The following is a 20,793-nucleotide window of genomic DNA, read 5'->3' as shown; positions in this document are numbered from 1 at the left end:
CTTTTCCTGTTTCTTCATCTCTAGGATGAGGGAATTAATTAGAAGCTCTCCAGGACTTAGAGCTCAGAAGTTGCCATCAACAGTAAAAAGCTGCTTGGGAGTCCCTGAAATTCATGAAAATGTCCTTAGGAGGAGGCTAAGTTCAGTTGCTGGTGATAACACCCTTTCTTCCTTTGGTTTCTTCTCTCCACTTTGCTGTCTTCTGTGCAAAGGTACCTGGAAGCTGGAGGTAATGAGCTGTCCCTACTATTTCAAAGCAGCCTCCCTTCCCAAAGTATATCCAGGCACAAAACAGCCAGCCTAGACTTTTCCTCAGAAGGATGCGTCCCTGAGTTTAGGGGACCTTGACTCTATGAGGAGCACATATACTGGGATTGTTTACGTTCTTTGCCTTGGCCCTGGTCCTATCTCGGCTCTGTGCACCCTTGGAAGGAAAAGAGTCTAGGAGGCATTCTGGTGTTCGTAAACCTCCGCCATGTTTGAGTCCTGGAGATGACCATGACATGTTAAGCCTTAAGTTTGGTCCCTGACCAAACAGCATGCTAGACTCCTGCAAGGCACATTTAAGTGTCGGGCCACAGCTTTCTGGCTGATGTGGCTGAGTCGGCCTGAGGGGAAAATGAAAGCAAAAACAAGCCCCAGTTCTACTAGGAAACCCAAACTGAGCAATTTCAGGCTTATCCAGCTCCTGGGAAGACCAGGAAGCGACTGAGGAGCGGTGCACCGAGACGGGCATCGCTGGGGGTTAACCCCCTGCCGCTAATATTTCCGCTCCAAAGCTTGGCAAGATGTAGAAACCTAGATTCCCTTGCAAGATCCACGCGACCAGCGTCGGCCACGCTGTGCTTCCTGGGGTCCCCTTGTTTAGTGATTCTTCGTTATGGCCTCCCGTGTGACTTCGGCTTAACGGCGAGGACATCGAAATCCAGATTTCAGGGTCGCAGGGCGCGGGCCCCGACTTGGTGAAGGAAGGGGCAGCCATTTTGAGACCAGAAGAGGGTGGAAGGGACCATATTGAGAACGCCGGTTCCCTGGGGGCCGCCATTTTAAGAGAAGCCCTGTACGGTAAACTCCGTGACGTGGGGGCCGCCATGTTGGTACGGCCATCTTGGAATGGGAGCGGCTGTGGGCGCAGCCATCTTAGGTATAAAACCGGCTCCAGTCGGGGTAACTGAAGCCAAGCTCCGCCCCTCCCCCTCTAAGAGTTCCTCTGCTGTACAACTGCACTCCCGCACCCTCCCCTAAATCCACCCTCTTCGGCCTGTTTACCTTTTAACTTGGCTTCGTTGCACGTTTGTGTGTGTGTGTGTTTGCTCTCCGCAGCCTCTTGAGCGTCTGTTGTACTTAATTCTTCCATTGTGGACGCTTTCTCGCGCCCGCCATCCCCCAACCTGGCTTATCTCCGATCCTTGACAATGTCTAGCCTGCTTTGATTGGCTCTATTCCCTGGGTATGGCAGATCTATTGCTTGATGATCCTCTCCCCCCAAGAATTCTAACACAGGAACTGTCCTGAGGCTCTGGATGACTTTATTCTTCAAATGACTTTACTCTCCAGTAGCTCCAGGTGAGACTGAGAGCAAGAACCTGGCCCATCCCTCTCTCCATTGTCTGAGCGGGTCACCAAAGGAAGTGGGCAGGACGCTGGCAGAGTCTGACGGGGCCCTGCTGTGGGTGGAGCAAAGGGTGCCTCATATGTCTGGGGTGCTTGGGGTCGGCCACAAAGGTGGAAGGAAATGGGGTCGACAGATGAGGGTGGGCCTTGTGCTTCAGATAACCTCACATGGTCAGGCAAGGGTTAGGGATGGGATGCAGGGAGCCTCAGGGGCTCACGTCAATTACTGACCTAAGGAAGGGCCCAGGAGAAGGAAAAGGGAGGAGTTGTGAGAAGGGACAGGGGAGCTCAGAGGAGAGCACAGAAGAACTTCTTCTCCCGGAAGGGGTTCTCCGAAGTGGGCACAGGGGTGATGAGGGGATCCTCACAGGCGTGGGCATCACAGTAAGTCATCAGGTCTGCGGCTGCCTTGGACACCTGGGACAGCCAGGAGGGGTACTGTTAGCCAGGACCTCTAAAGGGGACTGCAGCCTCCCTTCCCAAATGGGTTCTCTTTTGCCATCTCCAGGGCTCCTTACGACTGTCTTCTCCCTCATCCCCCACAGAGACCTGGGGACAGCTCTCTTTGCATAGCCCCAGACTCCTCCCCTGACCTCAGGGAGTGCAGGAAAGAATGCATCTCTTATCCTGAGCTTTGGGAACCTGCAGCACAGCACGGCCTGGCCAACTAATGGGAGCCAGCCAGGGTCCCACCTACCTTTATCCGGCACAAGCTGGCTTCAATCTTAAGCTGTTCCACCATCTTGCGTGCTTGCCCAATACTCATAGTGCTGTTCACCGGAGTCTCACCTTTCATCCTGGAAAAAAAAGGGACCTCTCAGAGAACCGTCTCAGCTGGAGGCCCTCCTCCATGCTCACTCCACACCAACCTTTACAAGGCTGTGGTCATACCCCAATATTTTGTTTCCCTCGTATCCTCCTCCTCCTCCAGTGGACTGTCTCATCCCTGTATTCCTCATAGAAAAAATAGGGTGGGATGAGGTGCTCCCCAAACTCCCTCATGGCCTGGGCCATAGATCGTTAAACCTTACACAAATGATGTAAGGCTTTTCAGCCCTTCAAACCATGTGTGTTCCCAGCTCTGAAGACCTCAACCAACCCTGATGAGGAGGGCACATCACCCCTATCTGCTCCAGTGAGCCCCAACAGGAGAAAAACAGGCTGTTACCTACTCACCTAAAGCCACAAGCACAGCAGTAGCAGACCTGGGTGTAGGGTCAGTGGAGGGTACCAAAACCTTCTGCCTGAGATGGGTGCCCCACCCTGCAGGGAGTTGCAGCTGAAAGTGTCTGATGCAGAAGCAGTGACTATAGGCAAGGAGGCCACTGGGGAGGGTCAGGCCAGAGGTCCGTCGAGGAGTGGTCTCAGTTTCTGCAGCTGAAGCACTGCCTGGATGGCTGGTACCTGAAGGATGAAGGATGCTAGAAGGAGCTGCTCAGATCCTGGAACATACCAACTGCCTGGCCAGTGGGGGAGCCTAGCTGCCTGCATCCCCTGCGCACACCCCCACTGTCGCTGGTTCACTGCCTGCCCCTCCCCCATTGCAGGCATCCTGAGTCTGGGCTAGAGCCCTCCCCAACAGAGCTGAGGCCAAGGCCGACTCCCCCTCTCAAATGGGGTGGTCTGGGCCTATGACAGCCCCTGCAGTGGAGTCTGTACTGGCTGCGGGGGGACCCTGCTCATTTGAAAATCTGACATCAGCTGGGCAGTCGCCCCCCTCCTTCCTTCCTCCCTCTACCCTGACACAGCACTTAGCACCTGAATCTTCGTTTCTCTCCCAGGGACCCTCCATTTTCCATATCCAGGAAAATGTGATGCGCCACAGGTATCAGCGTCTGGATTGCCACTTCACATCTTAGCCACAAGTGACTCAGTGGAAGATCCAGAGGCAGCAGAGGCTCGTCAGGAAGATGTCTACAGAAAAGGTAGACCAAAAGGAGGAAGCTGGGGAAAAAGAGGTGTGCGGAGACCAGATCAAAGGACCGGACAAAGAGGAGGTAGGAGGCCTTGTGGGGACAGTCAGCAGAAATATACTGGAAATAGGTGGGCTGGCGTGAAGTAGGGGGTGGTGGATTGGTTTGAAGATTTTCATTCATTTTGATTACTTCCCACGCCCGCAACAGTGTGCAAAGATGTACACAACACTGGCCTTGCCCTCTGAAGGACTTTATCTGGGGTGATTAGACGTCTACAAAATAGAAGATACCACTTGCCAAAAGCTAGTCTAGATAATGTGCTGTGGGGACTCTGAAGACTGCATCCAGTTAGGGTCAGAGAAGGTCCACAAAACGCGGAGCTGAAATGCTACCACGCTGGGAACAGGGGACTAATCTGCCTGCGCAACAACGCAGGAGGTCCAGGTTGCCGCAGACTGCAACATGCTCTAGGCGAATGCCCCCGCCTTAGATGCCTACAGGTCCTAGGGGCTGTGGGCGATAAAAATCAGCGCCAACTGGATGACCGCCTCACTTGCCCGCTTCGCGGGTGAAATGGCCTGTGGTGAAGGTGTGCACGGAGGGATGTGATTGCAGTCTCGAGGGAGGGCCAAGCGGAGGCTGCAGTCAGCGCATCCCCTGGGGCATATCTTGGGGCTTGCAGGGAGGCGGGCGTCTTTCCCCTTTGGTCACGGTAACCAGAGGGAAACCTGCCACACAGAGCGCTAGGAGAGGCCAGCCTCGCAACCCGGGAAGGCTCCGCCCCGCTGCGCCGGACGCCGCGCTGGACCCCGCCCTGGGCCGAAGCCCCGCCTCCCAGGGCTACCAAAGAGGCTGGCGGAGAGGGGCGGGACTTCCCCGGGAGCCGGAAGACCCGTCTCACGGTTGCCCTGGCAGCGCGCGTGGCTGGTGAATCGACCGCCCAGTGGCGGCCGGCGGGCTGGTTTCCATGGTTGCACGATTAGGTAGGGGCTCCGGGCGCTTTGCCCACCCCCGAGCCGGAGGGGACTGGCGGGAAGCGGCGGTTGGGCGCAGGGCGCTCCGTCTGGCATGGGGCGCAGCCGTATCGGGGAGCGAGCTGAGCTCGAGGCGGAGAGGAGAAACTCGGGAAGCAGTTGTGGCTACTCTTAGGCTACTGGTTTCAAGTCTGGCCCTATGACCTTAGGCAAGTCGACATTCTCTTCGTGCAGCCGCCTAGCAGTGTGGATTCAGTATCACCGTGTGTGAAGCTCTTTGTAAGAATTGTAAGGTGCGGCCGGGCGCGGTGGCTCAAGCCTGTAATCCCAGCACTTTGGGAGGCCGAGACGGGCGGATCACGAGGTCAGGAGATCGAGACCATCCTGGCTAACACGGTGAAACCCCGTCTCTACTAAAAAATACAAAAAACTAGCTGGGCGAGGTGGCGGGCGCCTGTAGTCCCAGCTACTCGGGAGGCTGAGGCAGGAGAATGGCATAAACCCGGGAGGCGGAGCTTGCAGTGAGCCCAGATCACACCACTGCACTCCAGCCTGGGCGACAGAGCGAGACTCCGTCTCAAAAAAAAAAAAAAAAAATTGTAAGGTGCTTATTCTTTGTTACATAGCTGTGAATGAGTATCAAGGTGGTTTGTCCCAGAATCAAATGCCTAGAGAAGGAATTCCACTGAGGAGATCTCGCACTGGGCGGGAGGGAACACAGTGGAGGAAAGGGAAGGGATAATTGGCTGAGTGGCACAATCATTTGGAGAAAGGCCGTATATATGAAACAGTGACGGCCGGGTGCGGTGGCTCAAGCCTGTAATCCCAGCACTTTGGGAGGCGGAGACTGGCGGATCACGAGGTCAGGAGTTCGAGACCATCCTGGCTAACATGATGAAACCCCGTCTCTACTAAAAAATACAAAAAGCTAGCCGGGCGAGGTGGCTGGCGCCTGTAGTCCCAGCTACTCGGGAGGCTGAGGCAGGAGAATGGCGTGAACCCGGGAGGCGGAGCTTGCAGTGAGCTGAGATCCGGCCACTGCACTCCAGCCCGGGCGACAGAGCGAGACTCCGTCTCAAAAAAAAAAAAAAAAAGAAACAGTGACTTTGCTGTCCTGCTATCTCTCGTTCCTCAAAGCCAGTCCAGTAAGCTTTTTTGTCCCCACTTCCCTGGGGAAAGGAGTCACTCTTTTCCCCCCTCTCTCTTTCCAGGAACCACCAGCTCCTGCATCCCATGGCCAGGGGTGGCGTCCAGGTGGCAGAGCAGCTAGGAACACAAGGCCTGAACCTGGGGCCAGACACCCTGCTCTCCCGGCCATGGTCAACGATCCTCCAGTACCTGCCTTACTGTGGGCCCAGGAAGTGGGCCAAGTCTTGGCAGGCCGTGCCCGCAGGCTGCTGCTGCAGTTTGGGGTGCTCTTCTGCACCATCCTCCTCTTGCTCTGGGTGTCTGTCTTCCTCTATGGCTCTTTCTACTATTCCTACATGCCGACGGTCAGCCACCTCAGCCCCGTTCATTTCTACTACAGGTGAGAGGGGCTTTCTAGCAAAATAGAGGACTCCTATGGGAATTGTAGGGCCCTTGGTGCTCAGTTCAATTCCCTCATTTACAGATTGAAGGGGTGGCCTGCCCCTCCACACCTGTGGGTGTTTCTCGTTAGGTGGAACGAGAGACTTGAGAAAAGAAATGAGACACAGAGACAAAGTATAGAGAAAGAAAAAGTGGGCCCAGGGGACCAGCGCTCAGCATACAGAGGACCCACGCCGGCACCAGTCTCTGAGTTCCCTTAGTATTTATTGATAATTATCTTTACCATCTTAAAGATAAGGGAGTGGCAGGACAATAGGATCATTTTAGGGAGAAAATTAGCAGTAAGACATACCGATAAAGATTTCTGTGACATGAATAAATTCAAAGGAAAATGCTGTGCCTTGAGATGCATATGCAAACATCTCCATAAACCTTTTAGCAGCATTGTTTTAGACTATCACATGAGGAGAAACCTTGGACAATACCTAGCTTTCCTAGGCAGAGGTCCCTGCGACCTTTGGCCTTGTACGGGTCCCTGGGTAGTTGAGATTAAGAGAATGGTGATGACTTTTCACAAGCATACTGCCTTCAGGCACTTGTTAACAAAGCACATCCTGCACAGCCCACAATCCATTAAGCCTTGAGTCACCACATCACATGTCTCTTGCAAGGATAAGGTTGGGGGTAGGGTCACAGATTAACAGCATCTCAAATACAGAACAAAATGGAGTCTCTTATGTCTGCTTCTTTCTATATAGACACAGTAACCGGGTGATCTCTCTTTCTTTTCCCCACACAGATGAGGAAAACTGGAGCCAGGTGTGCTTACAGGACTTCCCAACTTTGACAGCGCAAGGCTAGATTTGGGTTGCCAGGGCTAGGGTTCTAGTTCTCCCTCTGATTACTGAAATCTGGTTTAAAAAAAAGAAAAAGGAAAAAAAATCCACTTATATCATTATGAGGATCAATTCTATTTTGGTTGGATCACCCCTCTCTAAGGGCCAATGTAGAATTTTGAGCCAACTCAACCCTTTAGTGCAGAACCAACCTGGCTTTCAGGAGTTATTAGGAAAGCAGTAGTTTGCCTTTTACATTACTGCCTCCCAGTGAAGGAGTGGCCTGCTCCTCCACACCTGTTTCTCATCAGGTGGGACAAAAGACAGAAAAGATGCCAGGCGGGCGTGGTGATTCACGCCTATAATCCCAGCACTTTGGGAGGCCGGGGGGGGGGGGGGGGGGGGGGGGGGGGGGGGGGGGGGTGGATCACGAGGTCAGGAGTTCGAGACCATCCTGGCTAACACGGTGAAACCCCGTCTCTACTAAAAATACAAAAAATTAGCCGGGCGCAGTGGCAGGCGCCTGTAGTCCCAGCTATTCAGGAGGCTCAGGCAGGAGAATGGCATGAACCCTGGAGGCAAAGGTTGCAGTGAGCTGAGATTGTGCCACTGCACTCCAGCCTGGGTGAAAGAGCGAGATTCCATCTCAAAAGAAAAAAAAGAAAAGAGACACACAAAGTATAGAGAAAGAAAAGTGTGCCCAGGGGACCCACGCTGTCTCTGAGTTCCCTCAGTATTTATTGATAATTATCTCTACCTCTCAAAGAGGGGAATGTGGCAGGACAATAGGGTAATAGTGGGGAGAGGGTCAGCAGGAAAACATGTAAACAAAGATCTCTGTGTCATAAACAAGGTTAAGAAAAGGTGCTGTGCCTTGATGTGCACCTATACAAACATCTCAGCGCATTAAAGAGCAGTATTGCCACTAGCATGTCTCACCTCCAGCCCTAAGGCAGTTTTCTCCTATCTCAGTAAATAGAATGTACAACCGGGTTTTACATTCCATTGCCCAGGGAGGAGCAGGAGACAGATGCCTTCCTCTTATCACAACTGCAAAGAGGCCTTCCATCTTTTACTAATCCTCCTCAGCACAGACCCTTTACGGGTGTCGGGCTGGGGGGACAGTCAGGTCTTTCCCTTGCACAGGGCCATATCTCAGGCTATCACATGGGGAGAAACCTTGGACAATACCTGGCTTTCCTAGGCAGAGGTCCCTGTGGCCTTCCACAGTGTATGTGTCCCTGGGTACTTGAGATTAGAGAATGGTGATGACTTTTAACAAGCATACTGCCTTCAAGCACTTTTTTAACAAAGCACATCCTGCATAGCCCTAAATCCGTTAAACCTTGGGTCAACACAGCACATGTCTCTGCGAGCACAGTGTTGGGGCTAGGGTTACAGATTAACAGCATCTCAAGGCAGAAGAATTTTTCTTAGTACAGAACAAAATGGAGTCTGTTATGTCTACTTCTTTCTACATAGACACAGTAACAGTCTGATCTCTCTTTTCCCCACACCCAGTCCCTGAAAGTTTGCTGCACAATAGAGATTATGGAAACATAAGATGAGTAGGTGCATAAATTTGCTTCCCAGAGAGTCTTGCCTCTTGACTGGCCCCTTAGTTCCTTCCCATTTTACAAACCCTAACAAGTGCCAAATTTCTCTTTTTTTTTTTTTGAGATGGAGTCGCTCTGTCGCCTAGGATGGAGTGAAGTGGCACAGTGTCTGCTCACTGCAATCTCCGCCTTCCTGGTTCAAGTGATTCTCGTGCCTCAGCCTCCCAAGTAGCTGGGATTACAGGTGTGTGCCACCACGCCTGGCTAATTTTTGTATTTTTTAGTAGAGATGGGTGTTTTTTTTTTTTTTTTTTTTTTATGGAGTCTTGCTCTGTCGCCCAGGCTGGAGTGCAGTGGCACAACATCGGCTCACTGCAAGCTCCGCCTCCCGGGTTCATGCCATTTTCCTGCCTCAGCCTCCTGAGTACCTGGGAATACAGGCGCCCACCACCACGCCCGGCTAATATTTTTTTTAGTAGAGGCGGGGTTTCACCGTGTTAGCCAGGATGGTCTCGATCTCCTGACCTTGTGATCCACCCGCCTTGGCCTCCCGAAGTGCTGTGGATTTCACCATGTTGGCTAGGCTGGTCTTGAACTCCTGAACGCAGGTGATCCGTCCACCTCGGCCTCCCAAAATGCTGGGATTACAGGCGTGAGCCACCGTGCCCCACCAAGTTCCCACTTCTTTTTTTTTTTTTTTCCTTTTTGAGACAGTCTCGCACTGTTGCCTGGGCTGGAGTGTAGTGGCACAATCTCGGCTCACTGCAACCTCTGCCTCCGGGTTGAAGCCATTCTCCTGCTTTGCCTCGGCCTCCCAAGTAATTGGGATTACAGGTGCCTGCCACCACACCTGGCTAATTTTTTTTTCTATTTTTAGTAGAGACAGGGTTTCACTATGTTGGCCAGGCTGATCTTGAACTCCTGACCTCATGATCCACCCCCTCGGCCTCCCAAAGTGCTGGGATTACAAGCATGAGCCACCGCACCCAGCCTAGTTCTCTCTTCTCAACAGTGGTTGTAGGACCTGTCAACAGATGCAGAGAAAGGTGTTATAATCAATGGTTTAAAGTCATTTTTTCCCGTAAGTTCCTGGTCTGGAGCTATAGTTTCTAAAGCAGAGCTTCTTAAACTTGTAGGAAATGGTTCTTATGGCCCTTCCTGCCATAAAAATGTATATACGGCCGGGCGCGGTGGCTCAAGCCTGTAATCCCAGCACTTTGGGAGGCCGAGTCAGGTGGATCACGAGGTCAGGAGATCGAGACCATCCTGGCTAACACGGTGAAACCCCGTCTCTACTAAAAATACAAAAAAAAAAACTAGCCGGGCGAGGTGGCGGGCGCCTGTAGTCCCAGCTACTCCGGAGGCTGAGGCAGGAGAATGGCGTAAACCCGGGAGGCGGAGCTTGCAGTGAGCTGAGATCCCGCCACTGCACTCCAGCCTGGGCGACAGAGCGAGACTCCGTCTGAACAAAAAAACAAAACAAAACAAAAAAAATGTATATACATGCCTAGGCATCCCACACCCCCACGTGCAAATTTGCCTACAATTGAAGGGGTTCGTGAGCCTCTTAATAACCATCTGTAGATCCTTTTGGAGGCGTTTTCTCAAACTAAGACCCAGATCAGAGTTACCAAATCAGAATCTCTTGGGGTGGGACCCTGGAAATTACTTTTTTTTTTTTTTCTTTTTTTTTGTTGAGATGGAGTTCACTCTTGTTGCCCAGACTGGAGTGCAGTGGCGTGATCTTGGCTCACCGCAACCTCTGCCTCCAAGTTCAGGCGATTCTTCTGCCTCAGCATCCCGAGTAGCTGGGATTACAGGCATGCGCCACCATGCCCGGCTGATTTTGTATTTTTAGTAGAGATAGGGTGTCTCGTCATGTTGTTCAGGCTGGTCTTAAACTCCTGACCTCAGGTGATCCACCCATCTTGGCCTCCAAAAGTGCTGGCATTACAGGTGCGAGCCATCACTGCCTGGCCCTGGAATTTACATTTTTATCAAGCTCCTTAAGTCTTTAGAAACACTAAAGTGTGAAACTAAATAAGTATCTGTAAATTCCCATCTAAGAACATCTGCTCTAATGAGAGGACATATGTTGAAGTCATAGGAAGAGAATGAAATAATCATTCTGGTATCTTGAATCTCCTGGCCACATTGTTCTTCATCTTTGTAACATAGAGAAGGGTGCCTGTTCTGAGAGAAGGGAGGAGGGCAGGGGAGCCTTAGGGGGTTAAGGTGTGTGGATGGACTAGTAATACGAACTTAGCAGAGTATCCTCCTCCATTCTCATTTAGGACCGACTGTGATTCCTCCACCACCTCACTCTGCTCCTTCCCTGTTGCCAATGTCTCACTGACTAAGGGTGGACGTGATCGGGTGAGTATGGGAACCAGAGAGAGGTTTCATTAGAGCTTTGATGACTCGAAATAGGAAGACTTGAGAAAGGCCTAGAGAGCAGAAACTGAGTAATAAGAGACTGGCCAGGTGCGGTGGCTCACGCCTGTAATCCCAGTACTTTGGGAGATCACCTGAGGTTGGGAGTTCGAGACCAGCCTGACCAACACAGAGAAACCCTGTCTCTCCTAAAAATACAAAATTAACCGGGTGTGGTGGCACATGCCTGTAATCCCAGCTATTCGGGATGCTGAGGCAGGAGAATCACTTGAACCCGGGAGGAGGAGGTTTCGGTGAGCCGAGATCATGCCATAGTACTCCAGCCGGCAACAAGAATGAAGCTTCGTCTTGGGGAAAAAAAAAGACTAATCAGGAAGGCTTTGAAGGAAAAGAAATTAAAATGAGTTGTATGTGTTGATTGATCTTTCTGCAGCAGGTGTTAGACATGTTCTTTCTCAACATAGTCCCTGACTTAACGATAATTCAACCTAACAATTTTTCAACTTCACAGTGGTGCAAAAGTGACATACATTCCGTAGACACTGTACTTCACGTACCTATACAACCATTCTGTTTTTCACTCTTTTTTTTTTTTGTTTTTGTTTTTGAGACAGAGTCTCTGTTGCCAGGCTGGAGTGCAGTGGCGCAATCTCAGCTCACTGCAACCTCCACCTCCCGGGTTCAAGCGATTTTCCTGCCTCAGCCTCCCAAGTAGCTTGCACTACAGGCGCACACCACCACACCCAGCTAATTTTTTTGTATTTTTAGTAGGGATGGGATTTCACCATGTTGGCCAGGATGGTCTGGATCTCTTGACCTTGTGATCTGCCCGCCTTGGCTTCCCAAAGTGCTGGGATTATAGGCGTCAGCCACTGCACTCAGCCTGTTTTTCACTTTCAGTACAGTATTCAATAAATCACATGAGATATTCTTTATTATAAGTATAGGCTTTGTGTTAGATGATTTTAACCAACTATAGGTAGGCTAACATAAATGTTCTGAGTGTGTTCAAGATAGGCTAGGCTAAATAAGCTATGATGTTCTTTAGGCTAGGTGTATTAAATACATTTTCAGCTTATGATAGTTTTAACTTAGATGGGTTTATCGGAATGTAACCCCATCGTAAATTAAGGACCATCTGTATCAGGTGAAGTATTATCTATGTATCTGCTAGGTAAAGTAAGCAATATCTGCTAGGTTAAGTAAGCAATGTTTTAGACCTAAATGAACAAATCAGTTATTACAGTGGAATAAGATGCGCATCTACCCAAGAGTTTTGAAAGCATTTATATAAAATTATGAAACTGTTGTCAAATATGTGCAGCCTGTCATTACAAAGGGTACTGTGCCAGAGGAGTGGCCAGATACCAGTGTGATGTCAACAATGGAACGTCACACTGGCATCTGGCCAGTCCTCTGGGAACCCTGAGAAATGCATATGGCGACTGGGCCCTATATAGTAGGCAAGCTGAAGGAGGCTCTGATAAAGGATAGGTTCTTTTTCTTTCTTTTTTTTTTTTTTTTTTTTTTTTTGAGACAGAGTCTTGCTCTGTCGCTGAGGCTGGAGCGCAGTGGCACGATCTCACTTCACTGCAACCTCCACCACCTGGGATCAAGCTATTCTCCCACCTCAGCTTCCCGAGTACCTGGGATTACAGGTACCCACCACCACGCCTGGCTAATTTTTGTATTTTTAGCAGAGACAGGGTTTCACCATGTTGGTCAGGCTGGTCTAAAACTCCTGACCTCAGGTGATCCACCCACCTCGGCCTCCAAAAGCGCTGGAATTACATGAGTGAGCAACCACACCCAGCCTAAAATTATTTTTATTTATTTATTTATTTGTTTGTTTATTTTGAGATGGAGTTTCTTTCCTGTCACCCAGGCTAGAGTGCAATGGCACGATTTCAGCTCGCTGCAACCTCTGCCTCCTGGGTTCAATCAATTCTCCTGCCTCAGCCTCCTGAGTACCTGGGGTTACAGGTGTATGCCACCATACCTAGCTGATTTTTGTATTTTTAATAGAGGTGGGGTTTCATCACTTAGGCCAGGCTGGTCTTGAACTTGTGATCTCAGGTGATCTGCCCACCTCAGCCTCCCGAAGTGCTGGGATTACAGGCATGAACCACCGTGCCCAGCCTGAAGTTATTTTTCAAAAGTGATACTTGGGAGGAAACTGATCTAATGACAGGATGTCGCACCTCTGAAGGGAGGAGTATAAACTATAGAGTCTGGGGTTCTATTTTATTTTATGTTTTGAGACAAGGTTTTGCCCTGTCGCCCAGCCTGGAGTGCCATGATGCGATCATGGCTCACTGCAGCCTTAACCCCCCAGGTTCAAGTGATCTTCCAAGCAGCTGGGACTACAGGTGTGTGCTACCATGCCCAGCTGATTTTTTTTTTTTTTTAATTTTTAGTAGAGACAAGGTCTTACTTACTATGTTGCCTAGGCTTGTCTCAAACTACTAGGCTCAAGTGGTCCTCCCAACTCAGCCACCCAAAGTGTTAGGATTATAACCAGGTGTGGTGGCTCACACCTGTAATCTCAGCACTTTGGGAGGCTGAGGAGACAGGTGGATCACCTGAGGTCAGGAGTTCAAGACCATCCTGGCCAACACAGTCAAACCCCATTTCTACTAAAAATAGAAAAATTAGCCAAGCGTGGTGGCGCAGGCCTGTAATCCTAGCTACTCAGAAGGCTGAGGCAGGAGAAGCGCTTAAACCCGGCAGCCAGAGGTTGCAGTGAGCCAAGATCACACCACTGCACTGTAGCCTGGGCGACAGAGCAAGACTCTGTCTCAATAATAATAGGCTGGGCACAGTGGCTCACGCCTGTTGTCTCAACCCTTTGGAAGGCCAGCGCAAGCAGATCACAAGGTCAGGAGTTTGAGACCAGCCTGACCAACATGGGGAAACCCCGTCTTTACTAAAAATACAAAAATTAGCCAGGTGGGGTGCCACACATTTGTAGTCCCAGCTACTTGGCAGGCTGAGGCAGGAGAATCGCTGGAACCCAGGAGGCGCGGGTTGTGGCGAGCCAAGATCACACCACTGCACTCCAGCCTGGGTGACAGAGTGAGTCGCTGTGTCAAAAAAAAAAATAAAAACAAAAATAAAAAATAAAATAGGGGTCAGGCGCGGTTACTCACGCTTGTAATCCCAACAGTTTGGGAGGCCGAGGCAGGGGATCATGAGGTCAAGAGATCGAGACCGGCCGGGCGCGGTGGCTCAAGCCTGTAATCCCAGCACTTTGGGAGGCCGAGACGGGCGGATTACGAGGTCAGGAGATCGAGACCATCCTGGCTAACACGGTGAAACCCCGTCTCTACTGAAAAAATACAAAAAAACTAGCCGGGCGATCGATGTGGCGGGCGCCTGTAGTCCCAGTTACTCAGGAGGCTGAGGCAGGAGAATGGCGTAAACCCAGGAGGCGGAGCTTGCAGTGAGCTGAGATCCGGCCACTGCACTCCAGCCCGGGCTACAGAGCGAGACTCCGTCTCAAAAAAAAAAAAAAAAAAAAAGAGAGATCGAGACCATCCGGGCCAACACAGTGAAACCCCGTCTCTACTAAAAATACAAAAATTAGCTGGGCGTGGTGGCACACACCTGTAATCCCAGCTACTCGGGAGGCTGAAGCAGGAGAGTCGCTTGAACCCAGGAGGCAGAGGTTGTGGTGAGCTAAGATCGCAGCACTGCACTGCAGCCTGGTGACAGAGCGAGATTCCATCTCAAAAAGATAAATAATAACAAATAACTTTATTGAGAAGAAATGAGAAAGCCGCAGTACCTGGGATGGTGCATACGGTTTTGTGGCCCATTGCTGAGATCATAATGGGGAGGCAGGGAGCCAAGGGAGGGAGCCTGAACTGAAATGATCAGGTGTGAGACTGTCACATGAGGAAGGGAGGTAAAAAAGGAGGATGAGAGCAAATTCAGCCCATGTCCCTGATAATTAGAAGAGGTTGAACATTTTGTTTGTTGACAATGAACATTTTTAAATGAATTAATGAATGAAATAATCTGTCTACTATGTGTAACGGCTTGCTAGAAGTAGATGTGGTCACTGCTGTCAATGAACTCACAGCATTGATGGAAAACTATACATTGCATACATTTGCATGTATTTAAGTGGCAAACTGTAAGATGTGGATTCTGGCCAGGCGTGGTGGCTCACACCTGTAATCCCCGCACTTTGGGAGGTCAAGGCGGGTGGATCACCTGAGGTCAGGGTTCAAGACCAGCCTGACCAATATGGTGAAACCCCATCAAAGGCCCCTATCAATGGTTTCAACCATTGCCTTAGTGATAAACACTGAAAGCACCCCCAAGGCTGAGCCCACATTTTGGAGGTAGTTCACTATGGGCTAGGGCAGTATTTTCCTTTTTTTTTTTTTTTTCGCTTTTGTCGCCCAGGCTGGAATGCATTGACGCGATCTTGGCTCACTACAATCTCCACCTCCAGGGTTTAAGCGATTCCCCTGCCTCAACCTCCTGGATGACTGAGATTACAGGCGCCTGCCACCATGCCCAGCTAATTTTTGTATTTTTAGTAGAGACGGGGTTTCACCACGTTGGCCAGGCTGGTCTCAAACTCCTGACCTCAGGTGTTCCACCTGCCTCGGCCTCCCAAAGTGCTGGGATTACAGGCATGAGCCACCGCGCCCGGCTTGGTGGCAAATCTTTAACCTCTTGAGAGTGATCCCTGTGAAGAAGCCTTCCTACTCTGAGTCATGGGATGCTACCAACAGAACCAAGATAAGGGACCTAGAATGGCAGAAAGATGATCTGGAGTGAGGATGACTGTGCCAGAGCTGGCTGGGGAGACTGAGCACCGTCAGCACTTGATTAATTAATAATGTAAGACAGGGCAGGTTGGGCCCTGGGGACAGCCCCACCGGCACATAGGTCAGAGTCACAGATGGCCCAGTTGGCAACATGACGGTTCACTTTTGGAAAAGAAAGGTGACACAACCTTTCTGGGAACAAGGTAGCGAGTCTGATTCAGGAGAGCCAACAGGATACCGAAGACCTGGACGTGACAGGCTCCAGCCACCAGAAGGGGGCAGCACCTTCTTGGGATGACAGATTGAAAGGCCTGTTAGGCCACCCAAGAGGGTTGTGGCCGAGTATTTGGGGGTATTGGGGGGCTAGGAGGGAGGTGGAATAGGGACAGTACATTTTCAACAAAAATTTTTTTAAAAGAAATGGGGGCTACCTTCGGCAGGTGCTGATGTATGGACAGCCGTATCGTGTTACCTTAGAGCTTGAGCTGCCAGAGTCCCCTGTGAATCAAGATTTGGGCATGTTCTTGGTCACCATTTCCTGCTACACCAGAGGTGGCCGAATCATCTCCACTTCTTCGCGTTCGGTAAGTGTTTGTGGCCTGTCTGAGAAGGTGTGGAGGAAGATAGCAGGATCAGAATGGGTAGGGGGCTGGATGCGGTGGCTCATGCCTGTAATCCCAGCAGTTTGGGAGGCCGAGGCAGGCAGATTGCTTGAGCCCGAGTTCAAGACCGACCTGGGAAACATGGCGAAACCCATCTCTACAAAAAACGTTTAAAAAATTAACTGGGCATGGTGGCACACGACTGTAGTCTCAGCTACTCTTGAGGCTGAGGTGGGAGGATCGCTTGAACCTGGGAGGTTGAGTCTGCAGTGAGCCAAGATTGCACCACTGTTCTCCCTGCTGGGCAACAGAGCAAGACCGTCTCAAAAAAATAAAAAAAGAATGTCTGAGTAGGGATTCCACAGGAGAAACACCCTTGGCTTTGAGGGCACAGACACATCAGGATAAAGGAATCAAGGCCGGGCGCAGTGGCTCACGCCTGCAATCCCAATACTTTGGGAGGCCGAGGCGGGTAGATCACCTGAGGACCAGAATTTGAAACCAGCCTGACCAACATGGAGAAACCCCGTCTCTACTAAAAACACAAAATTAGTTGGGCATGGTGGTGCATGCCTGTAATCCCAGCTACTCAGGAAGCTGAGGCAGGAGAATTGCTTGAACCCGGGAGGCAAAGATTGTGGTGAGCCGAGATCGCACCACTGTATTCCAGCCTGGGCAACAAGAAACTTGTGAAACTTGTCTTTAAAAAAAAAAAAGAAAGGAATCAGCTTACCAAACCAGAAACCTTTGCCAGACACCCTAGGTATCTCATGAGCACACCCAGCTTTGGGGTTAAGTTTGAAGAGTGGAGCTGCTCTCAGAAAACAGACTTTAGAGCCAGACAGACAGGGGCTTGTGTCCTCATTCAGAAACAAGCTAGCTGTGGGTCACCTGACTTAACTTCTTGGGTATAAAGTATTATGAAATGGATATAATAGTAACTGCCTCATAGCAAGACTAGTTTGGATTCAATGGAGAAATGTAAAATTCCTATTAGCACATAGTGGCTGTTTATTGTTTTTTTTGTTTTTGAGACAGAGATCTCGCTCTGTCGCCCAGGCTAGAGTGCAGTGGCGTGATCTCGGCTCATTGCAGCCTCCATCTCCTGGGTTCAAGCGATTCTCCTGCCTCAGCCTCCCAAGTAGCTGGGACTACAGGTGCCCACCACCAGAGCTGGCTAATTTTTGTATTTTTAGTAGAGGTGGGGTTTCACCACGTTGACCAAGCTGGTCTCAAACTCCTGGTCTCAAATGATTCAACCACCTCAGCCTCCCAAAGTGCTGCAGTTACAGGTATGAGCCATTGCACCTGGCCTAATACATGTTAAGACTCCATTCTTCCATTAATTAACAACACAACCTCATCATGAAGCAAATTCCTGACATCTACATGAGGGAAAAAAGCTTCAGACGGTGCACTGGGACTTAGATCCCATCCTGGATTACAGAACTACTTGGTGGGAAAGGCAGATCAGAGACAGTGTTGGGCTTAATCCAGGAAGGTTTCTTGGAAGGAGAGGCCTTTGCTCTATAATAGAGTGTGGTTGGGTAGGGAGAGAGGTTCAAGCAATTGGAATGGTTGGATGAAGACTGAGGGGTATGAAGTGAAGGTGAGGGAGCCGGGGACCTGAGGAAGAAGCCACCTTCATAGACTACTCAGGGATGGTTGAGGGGTAGGTTGGATCATGGGGATCTGGCGCACCTGTTCCCAGCCTCTGCTTCCCACCAACGGCAGGTGATGCTGCATTACCGCTCAGACCTGCTCCAGATGCTGGACACACTGGTCTTCTCTAGCCTCCTGCTCTTTGGCTTTGCAGAGCAGAAGCAGCTGCTGGAGGTGGAACTCTACGCAGACTATAGAGAGAACTCGGTGAGTGAGGTGAACGATGACTAGGCGATAGCCCCTCCCATTAGCCCAGGATTCTACCTGAGGAGCCTCCAGGCTCAGGAGACATCACAACGGAGAGGCTGGAAGTGGGGCTCAGATGGGGAGGGTAAGAGTGCCAGCGGCAGGGCCCTGGCCTGACGCCGCCCTCACCCCACCCCCTCGCAGTATGTGCCAACCACTGGAGCGATCATTGAGATCCACAGCAAGCGCATCCAGCTGTACGGAGCCTACCTCCGCATCCACGCGCACTTCACTGGGCTCAGGTGAGGGCCAACTGGAGTGGACCTTGGGCAACTCTCATGGGAGCTAACCGTCCACCAAGGGGGTCCCAAGCAGAGGTAATGGGTTCACAGAGCAGAGCTGAGTTGGGTTTCACATAGGCCAGAGGGTCTCACAGCTGCTGTATACTGGCCTGTCAGCTCCCTGGGGGACTTTTTAAAAACACCCTTGGGCACCCTGCCCAGACCAACTGAACCAGAGTTTGTTACGGTCTTGTCTAGGCATCAGAATTTTAAATTTTTGTTTTTTGCCCCTGCCACCCTCCATCATCCGTTTTCATCTTCCCTCTGCCCTGCCTTCCACCCAGAAATCCAGGGCTGAGGGCTCCACCCAAGTGAGCAGATTTATTTTATTTATTTATTTATTTTTTGAGACGGAGCCTCGCTCTGTTGCCCAGGCTGGAGTGCAGTGGCGCAATCTCATGCTCACTGTAAGCTCCACTTCTCGGGTTCACGCCATTCTCCTGCCTCAGCCTCCCGAGTAGCTGGGACTACAGGCACCCGCCTCCATACCTGGCTCATTTTTTTAGTAGAGATGGAGTTTCACCATGTTAGCCAGGATGGTCTCGATCTCCTGACCTTGTGATCTGCACACCTCAGCCTCCCAAAGTGCTGGGATTGTAGGCGTGAGCCACCGTGTCCGGCCTATGAGCAGAATTTTTTAAAGCACCCCAAGGAAGGCTGATGGGCTGACAGAATTGAGAGCTACTGTCTTGAACCGTTGGCTCAGCAAGAGTTGGGGTGACTCTTGAGAGACAGACAACATTGAGGCTATGGCCTATGACCCTCCCACAGGAGACTTCCCAAGGTCCTTGTCCTTTGTTGGAACCTGGTACAGCAGGTTCTGGGAACTGTGCGGGTGGGAGGCAGGGGCAGCAGAGCCGGCTGTAGCCAAACTCACTTGAATTGCCCTAGAAATTATTTCTGGGACATGAGAAGGCCAGTGCTCTCTGGTAACTGCTACTCCCTTCTTGTCCCTACTTCCTGCCTCAGATACCTGCTGTACAACTTCCCGATGACCTGCGCCTTCATAGGTGTCGCCAGCAACTTCACCTTCCTCAGCGTCATTGTGCTCTTCAGCTACATGCAGTGGGTGTGGGGGGGCATCTGGCCCCGACACCGCTTCTCATTGCAGGTGGAAAGGAGCAAGGACCCCCTTTTGTCCCTTTGATCTTTGTGGGTGGTCAGGGGTATGTTGGGGGTTAGGGTGTGAGGGCCCTGATTGTTAGTGAGGGAAGTCAGTCCCTGCTGCTCAGTAGTTTTTCCTCCACAGGTTAACATCCGAAAAAGAGACAATTCCCGGAAGGAAGTCCAACGAAGGATCTCTGCTCATCAGCCAGGTAAAGGTGTTGGCTGGGGAGCTGTTGAGGTGGGCTAGGTTGAGCTGGGCTGGACCAGAGGGAGTCCCTGCTTCATCCAGTATGAGGCTTAGGGTATCACCGATTGAGACAAGGGTCAAAGGAAAGGTGAGGAAGGTGAGGTTGACACTGCCATCCAGGCACAGCCACCCTAACCCTAACCTGTCCTCTCCTGCTTTTGAGGCACAGGTCCTGAAGGCCAGGAGGAGTCAACTCCACAATCAGATGTTACAGAGGATGGTGAGAGCCCTGAAGATCCCTCGGGGACAGGTATGGTGCAGCCGCCACACTCTCTCCTTCCTGACTCCTTGGCTTTCTCCTTGAGTGTCTGGGTCTGACCCCTGCGTTCCCCTTTTGGCTGCAGAGGGTCAGCTGTCTGAGGAGGAGAAACCAGATCAGCAGCCCCTGAGCGGAGAAGAGGAGCTAGAGCCTGAGGCCAGTGATGGTGAGGGGCATCCTGCGGCGTGTCCTGGGTGGGACCCCCGGTTAATCTAATATCCCATTTGGGATTTTGTTTTTCCCTTTCCTGGCCCAGGTTCAGGCTCCTGGGAAGATGCAGCTCTGCTGACGGAGGCCAACCTGCCTGCTCCTGCTCCTGCTCCTGCTTCTGCCCCTGTCCCAGAAACTTTGGGCAGCTCCGAACCCGCTGAGGGGGCTCTCCGACAGCGCCCCACCTGCTCTAGTTCCTGAAGGGGCAGACTCCTCACATTCCAGCACTTTCCCACCTGACCCCTCTCCCCTCGTTTTTCCTTCAATAAACTATTTTGTGTCAGCTTCCTCCTTGACTCTGAAATGGATTCACGGCCATTTGAAAACCCTGTGTTCCCCAGGCATCTCTCACTTTCCACCATTAGAGGGGAGGTCTTCTTGTCAGGGGCTGCTCATGGGGAAGGCCTCCAGCCCCGGGCTATTTTAAGCACAGATGTTTCCATTCATAAGCCTAGGAAGTCCAAGGAGGGAGAAGCTATCCTGACCCCTAGCACGCTTCCTACTCCCTGCATGTGACTTTCGTCTCCCCCAGGGGAGGGGGCTGGTGTAGGGCAGGTTTGGAGAGCTGGGAGACA

The 20,793-nt window shown here is 51.1% G+C and overlaps 2 protein-coding genes across 6 annotated transcripts; one reads left to right on the top strand and one right to left on the bottom strand.

Moving 5' to 3' along the window:
* The first annotated feature begins 339 nt into the window (after positions 1-339).
* On the top strand, positions 340-20,507 carry BSCL2 (BSCL2 lipid droplet biogenesis associated, seipin). 5 transcript variants are annotated; one of them, XM_010384871.2, is made up of 12 exons: positions 340-1,566; positions 3,396-3,611; positions 5,716-6,032; positions 10,721-10,802; positions 16,045-16,188; positions 17,941-18,075; positions 18,259-18,356; positions 19,365-19,506; positions 19,645-19,711; positions 19,919-19,999; positions 20,094-20,174; positions 20,265-20,506. In XM_010384871.2, the coding sequence occupies exons 2-12, from the start codon at positions 3,525-3,527 to the stop codon at positions 20,417-20,419; spliced, it is 1,389 nt and encodes a 462-aa protein (XP_010383173.1). In that variant the 5' UTR covers positions 340-1,566; positions 3,396-3,524; the 3' UTR covers positions 20,420-20,506. The 5 variants fall into 5 exon arrangements, with proteins under 5 accessions (XP_010383173.1, XP_010383172.1, XP_010383174.1 ...); XM_010384870.2 differs by having other exon boundaries at positions 19,913-19,999; XM_010384872.2 differs by lacking the exons at positions 340-1,566; positions 3,396-3,611 and adding an exon at positions 4,360-4,513 and having other exon boundaries at positions 19,913-19,999; positions 20,265-20,507.
* Positions 1,508-3,125, bottom strand: GNG3 (G protein subunit gamma 3). Its single transcript, XM_010384875.2, has 3 exons — positions 2,791-3,125; positions 2,312-2,411; positions 1,508-2,031 (listed from the first exon to the last, which is right to left on the bottom strand). Exons 2-3 carry the CDS (start codon positions 2,408-2,410, stop codon positions 1,903-1,905), a joined length of 228 nt encoding a protein of 75 aa, XP_010383177.1. The 5' UTR covers position 2,411; positions 2,791-3,125; the 3' UTR covers positions 1,508-1,902.
* Positions 20,508-20,793: the final 286 nt, after the last annotated feature.

The sequence above is a fragment of the Rhinopithecus roxellana genome, chromosome 15 (genome assembly GCF_007565055.1).
Source record: "Rhinopithecus roxellana isolate Shanxi Qingling chromosome 15, ASM756505v1, whole genome shotgun sequence".
NCBI lineage: Eukaryota > Metazoa > Chordata > Mammalia > Primates > Cercopithecidae > Rhinopithecus > Rhinopithecus roxellana.
This window is presented reverse-complemented; position numbering and strand designations above follow the sequence as displayed.